Source organism: Melopsittacus undulatus, chromosome 4, assembly GCF_012275295.1.
Source record: "Melopsittacus undulatus isolate bMelUnd1 chromosome 4, bMelUnd1.mat.Z, whole genome shotgun sequence".
Classification (NCBI taxonomy): Eukaryota; Metazoa; Chordata; class Aves; order Psittaciformes; family Psittaculidae; genus Melopsittacus; species Melopsittacus undulatus.
The window spans coordinates 13,359,990-13,365,989 of record NC_047530.1 but is presented as its reverse complement, the minus strand read 5'-3'; the positions used below and the strand labels follow the sequence as shown (position 1 = coordinate 13,365,989).

General features: G+C 45.8%; 1 protein-coding gene across 3 annotated transcripts in view; it reads right to left on the bottom strand.

Annotated features, from left to right (window-relative positions):
• Nucleotides 1-1,055: 1,055 nt before the first annotated feature.
• The window catches only part of ARMH4 (armadillo like helical domain containing 4), a 70,512-nt gene continuing 65,567 nt past the window's right edge, over nt 1,056-6,000 (bottom strand). For 2 of the 3 annotated variants that reach the window (XM_005152355.3, XM_031051952.2), the window contains 2 exons: nt 5,568-5,702; nt 1,056-5,368 (listed from right to left, as the gene is read on the bottom strand). In XM_005152355.3, the coding sequence (XP_005152412.2) occupies nt 5,300-5,368; nt 5,568-5,702 (204 nt within the window). In that variant the 3' untranslated portion in view covers nt 1,056-5,299. The remainder of the gene's footprint in view (nt 5,369-5,567; nt 5,703-6,000) is intronic. The other variant, XM_031051951.2, reaches the window with a different exon arrangement.

Sequence of the window (6,000 nt, the reverse complement as noted above, 5' to 3'; positions counted from 1 at the left end):
GCTCACAGTGAGGCAGCATGATCACAGAGAGTAATTTCCTTACGAAAATACTTTTCCTGTGGAAAAAAAAAGTTGTTCTTTATCTTCTTTCAGCAGGTTTTGTTTTTCATTGGAAAAAGTCAGCAATGCAGCAAACAGCTTCATGAATATACAGGTTGCTTTTGGCAACTGCCAATGGGCAAAGAATGTGTTCATGCGATCCCCAAACAGCTATTTCCCTGGGAATTTCTCGTTTTGAACAAGCCGTTTTTCATTAGAGAAAATGCACACAGTTGAACAAATAGTTCTTGTTGGCTCTTATTAGTAAGAAAGTGGAGAGGGGCAGGCAGTCACTGCCACAGGCTGGCTTTGTGTCCCGCTGGGTCACATTCCCACCCTGGGACCTCCACCTTTACACATTGTGGCAAAAGGAAGCATACCCATATCATGTACCTGCAGGCACTAATACAGTGCAAGAATATCTGCAAACAGGACTGTGAAGGCAATTCCAAACCCAGCCTGTATAACTCTGATTCTTCTGCTTGGATTGCAGGTCCATACAGGTGTGTGGAGGGACATTAACTTGCAATAAAGCTGTTCCTTTATGAAACATTTGCAGCACCTGCAACTGAGGCTCAAGGATCACCGGTGCGCATTACTCGGTCTTGAAAGATCACAGGGCACATGGGCACAGACCCTCCTCACAGGACAAAATGTAAAGGACATTTGTCATGGTATGGACAAAAAGATGCCTGGCTGTATGTAAAGAACAATGGTGTAAGCACGTCAGTGTTTAGGCTCATTACAGCTACTGGAAACCCAGCTGAGGGAATATGGCACGTTACTCATCACACCCTATAGCCAACACCTACCTCCAGGTAAATCTTACCCAAAAAGTCCGAGGCTGAGGCTCCTTGCTGCTTGTACCACCCCTGCAAGCCCAGCCTGAGTCCTTGCACCAACCATGCAACAGGAAGAAAGAAGACCAACACTCAAATCTTCCATGCAATTACTTCACCCACCTGAGAGACAGTGAATACCATGAGCCACAGATCAAGGAGACAAGATGCGTGAAGTCGGGTATGATGGACAGCTCTTTATTTCCCATGTTTTAATTTACAAAGTGCTACATTCCATAGTTACAGTATGAGGAGTTACTCTTGTCCAAAATATAAAACCACAAGAAAGCATGAGGACTGCTAATATCACTCTATGGAAGCAGTGCAGTCCAGAGAAACCTTACGTAGGTGAACATGTGGCATTAGAGACACCTTTAAAAGTCAGCAGCTGTATAGTGTAGGTGCATTTTATCAGGGCAAGAGCTGCACATCAGGCAGGCTGGTTCTCCTGCTGGAAATGGGGCTGAGGATGCTAAGCGGTTGCGTGATGCCTACAATAAATTCTGGCTTGTGCTATCAGGTAACCCAAAAACAGAGGCGAGTGACTCATGCTGAGTTGAGAGATTATTATTGCTGCAGCAAAGCTGCTGTTCCAGCTGTGCCTTTGCATGAGGCCAAGGCTGCATTGGCAGTGCCATGACCCACCTCTACATTCAGTGGCTTTGCAGTTCACCCAGCACAAATAAGGAGAGCTCTTCTTGACCCGTTTTTTGTTTAGGTTTTTTTTGTCCTGCCTCTTTCAAAAGAATCTGCTTGTTTGGCACTGCAGAGGTATAGATTAAATCAGTAAAGAGTTAAGAGAGTGCAGACTTCAGCTCCCACCTGAAACCCTCCTATCTGCAATCTGATAATTTCAAGCAAATGAATCAAACTCCAGAAATTGTATAAAGAATATTTTTAAGAGCCTAATCCAAAGTCTAGTAGCCTTGGATAAGAAGGGAAGGAGCTGAATAATTCTTGTGCTTTAATGTGCTACAGAAATTGCACTGGTTTCAGGGGCATTGCAGAAAACCCTGTCCTGTGCTCCAAAGGCTCCTACATGCTTCACCAGGCCCCAAGGCTGGTTCTGACTGTCCATCTTGCCTCCGCATTAAGAATAGGTAAGCTGAAAACATGGGGAGCCTCCAGGTTCTGGGACAGGTGCCTGACCAAAAACAACTATTCAACAAACACCTCCACCTGAAGTGGACACTGGTTGTAATTTCTCTGCACTGCTGAGCGATGCAGGAAGTAGAGCTTCTTCCAACGAGTATCTCCCAACAAGGCACCTCAGCTGACAGAGTTCAGAGCCAGACACAGAACTGGAACAGAAGATGGACCACAGGCAAAATACTTGGGCAGCCCTTCTAGCACATAAATCTCTCCAGCACAGATCAGAAAGTCAACACCAAACCATGCATGCAGCTGGACCTCCCTTTTGGCTTCAACTATCTTTTCCAGCCTAGCTGATTCTATGGTGCGGGAGGTAGAAGAGAGACAGTGAACCTGCCACTGTAGAAAGTCAGTGTTTCCCAAACTATGAATTTATTAGCACAACAAAAGGCCACAGCTCCTCCTTACCAGCCTTCACAATTTATCAGATTGACAGCCCTTCCATAAAGCTCTTCCTGTGCTGCCAAAGCAGAGGTACTCAGACTGGCCCAGGAGCTCTGCATTTTATCATTTACTTAACACAACTTGTGTTGTTATCACACACCCTGCAGGCACAGCACCGTTAACAGAAAAGCAAGAGGAGACTGCCCTTCACAGGCTGTCATTGTACAAAACCCTGCTGATCTCTAGCTGCTTGGGTCTTGCTGGTACATATGCTCTCTTCTGCAGTGTCACTGGCAGCTCTTCTTTTCCAGTGTTATTTTGGGTTGCTCTTTCAGGCTACAGTTGCATATAAAGGACTCATGCCCAGCTCCCATCCCTTCTGCTCCAAGACACATACCCTCTTCTCAGAGAGGTCCGTGCCTTTTTTCATTGCTTATTCTCCATACCTCCCTGGCTGGACCAGGATAAAGTATTTCATGAACGTCCTGCAGCTGCCTACACCGTCTTGTTTCCAGCCTGCCTGGCACTGTACCTAAAAGACAAGCCTTTCTGGAGATACTCTCCACAAACCCAGAATGGAGGAGAAGTCGTTCCAACCTTACATCCCCCATCACGCCTTGCTAGGAACAAATTATCAAAGAACAAGGGACAACATTTCCTGATTTTCAAAACTGCAAGACAACTAGCAATGCACCACTGGATTGTTAGCACCTCCTGACCACCTCCAAGCTCCAAGAGACTTAGGAATGAGAAATAAATAGGGAGAGATCCGTCTGGAAGGAAAACTTCTCAGCTTGGATTGATCACCTAATATAAAAGAAAGAGGCTTTGATTTTGGGTAGGGGCATGTGAACTTAACTGCCAGTCAGAGCCTGTTCATAACACACAGCTGCTTTTAGCAAGGCAAAATTCTCCTGGTCAAAGTTTCAGGAATGAAAAGGGAGAGATGCAAGCACTGTGGAGCCCTGGCTGGGAAAACCTGTCCTAGAGAGATTAGGGTATGAAGACTCCCCAACATGCTGATGGACCAGGTTTTACCACACATTAAGCAGGATGAATGTGTGAGGGACCACACACTTCAACTGGAAGACTAGCATTAGTAGCAGCATTTTGATACCAGGTTGACCTGCCTGTCCTTCTCCAGGTGACTCAGTAGGCACATGGGTAAAGCCTACAGGAAAATACCTGGGCTCTGAAGAGCACTGCTTGTTTGGAGCTAAACATCACATCTGATGACTTAACACCCAGAGGAGGCCCTCACTCTCTCAAGAGAGAACTCCACTTCAGAAGGGTCTTCTGAATGTCCTTTCTACCTTGCAAACCCACTCATATGCCCACAAGACATTTGCTATATCAACATCCACCCTTTACAATCTGACAGACCTTTACACCTTTACAAGGACTGAAATCTTGCATCTGTCCCTCCTCAAACTCTCCTCCCTTCCACTTCTCTGAAGACTCAGTGGAAATTCATTTCAGATGTGTGGTCTGGCCTTATTTTCTAATCAGATCTACTCCAGCAACAGTCCCTGTTCCTTGTATGAAGGATGATTCCCACCTCAAAAACATGGATATCTTGCATAAATGCCAGACTGAAGTGATTTCACAACCAAAAGCCCCTTTTCTAGTTATTTTGATGGAATTTCTGTGCAAAGCAACACTAGTTTCCCTAGTTTCCCCTGCTTGGTTCCTGTGACACTTCAGACACTGACTATGCAACCTGATGAGCTTGCCCTTACCCTGTGCCACCCTTGGGCTGCCCCTCCACAACCCTCTGCAGCCATCTGTTCCATAGCTTCACCTTTCCCCCATGGCCCAGTGCGACCATGCACCTTTCCACAGCAGACACCTCCCCAGCTGTGGCTGCCGCTGCTTTCCAGCTATTAGCCACTAATCCCTCAACACTGACAGTCAGCTGCTCTGCAACCTTTTGGGCCTTTCTGCATTCAGATCTATCCACATCCCCCAAAGGTGCTGTAGTTCACGCACTTTCCAGTGGGTAAAGGCAACAGATGTTCCACTTTCATCTCTATGTGAATGCAGCTTTGTGAGAGAATAACCAGTAACTAGCATCCTTCAAGCAGGAGGCAGAACCTGAAGAAACCCCTGACCTGCTCTTCTCTTGCCTACTTGCACACTGAACAAAAGCTAAGAGATCCATGCAAGACTATCCATCAGTAGGTGGGTGCTGGTATTTATTGTGCTGTAACAGACAGTGCTGGTTGAAAATGGATTAGGATTTTTGTGGTGAATCAAGTGTTGAGGCCATTCCTGTGTGTCTCCAAGAAGCATGAAGCAGAGCTGAAGGAAGAAAGAAGGGGTGAAAGTTGAGGGACCCGAGTGCAGAAATGTGCTTCAAACTGTATCAAGGACACTGTACATGGGCACTTCTCAGGTGGCAAGGGATACAAGTGTGTAACTCATTAATTAAGCACAGCAGCTAATATTAGCACTAATGAACTCTAGCTCAGGTAATGTAACATTTAAAATCAGTTGGACAGAAGTCATTCACAGTAAAGATTTCCATTCCTGGGTTAGGTGAGCGCTGCTGTTATGATTAGATTACTGCCAGCCAGGACCAAAACAGTACACCAGGGTAATAGGAAAATAACAATCCATATGGATCAACTCCAGCTGTAACAAGACGCGCTGTGGATCTGAATGAGGCGCTGGGTGTGAATGTGAAATCTCACTACTGTATCAAAACAAACATCACTGCGGAGTACACGTAGAGCATAGCATGCTGTTTTGCCGGGGTGTACTGATCACTGCTCGGTGGATCAGGATGGCGGGAAGCAGCAATGCAGCAGAAAGTCGCTTGTTCCTTTTCTCCCCCTCCCTTCTTTTAAAAGTCACGGGTTATCACAAGGGCACTGCAATTTGATTCAAAATTCATCTTCAGAGCTGTCAGCTAAGAGCATGACTCGGTCTTGCATGCTGTTAAATTCCCTCTGCTAGAGGAAGAAAATAAACATGAAAGAGCTCCATATGCAAAAAGGAAATGAAGAGCATTCAGATCCCCCTTATACTCTAACTGAAAGCTCCCAGCCACTTCAACCCAAACAAACTATAATCAGGCTGCACTCACTTAACAGAAAAAATGGACAATTGGAGAGTGGGTGGGATGGGGGCTTTCCTTTGCAGTTGCCATACCTTTCTTTTATGTCTCTTTGAGCCATTTCTTCTTCGGCGATTCATAATCTTAATGCTGTAGAGTGCTCCTAGGATAAAGAGGGCTCCAGCTATTCCAACTCCTACAGGAACCAGCATCCCAGACATGTATCCTGCCTACATGGAAAAGAAAGAAGCAGAGCAGCATTCACAAGACCATCCTTTCAGAGCTGTTTTTCATCAGTCTAGGACTGCTTTCATTACAGTTTATTTTATTTAAGTCCCTATCACCTGTCTGCATAGGATGAGCCCTGTTGCAGAATTGCTAAGCCCAACCAGCCCCCACTCCAGGCCCAAGCTGGTAACCACCACAGCTCACTGTCAGTTTTTATTACAGATGCGTCCTTGTGATAGCTGAGACATTGCAGTACTTATCCACCTTTAGGACAGGAAACAATTTTGGTGCAGAGTTGCA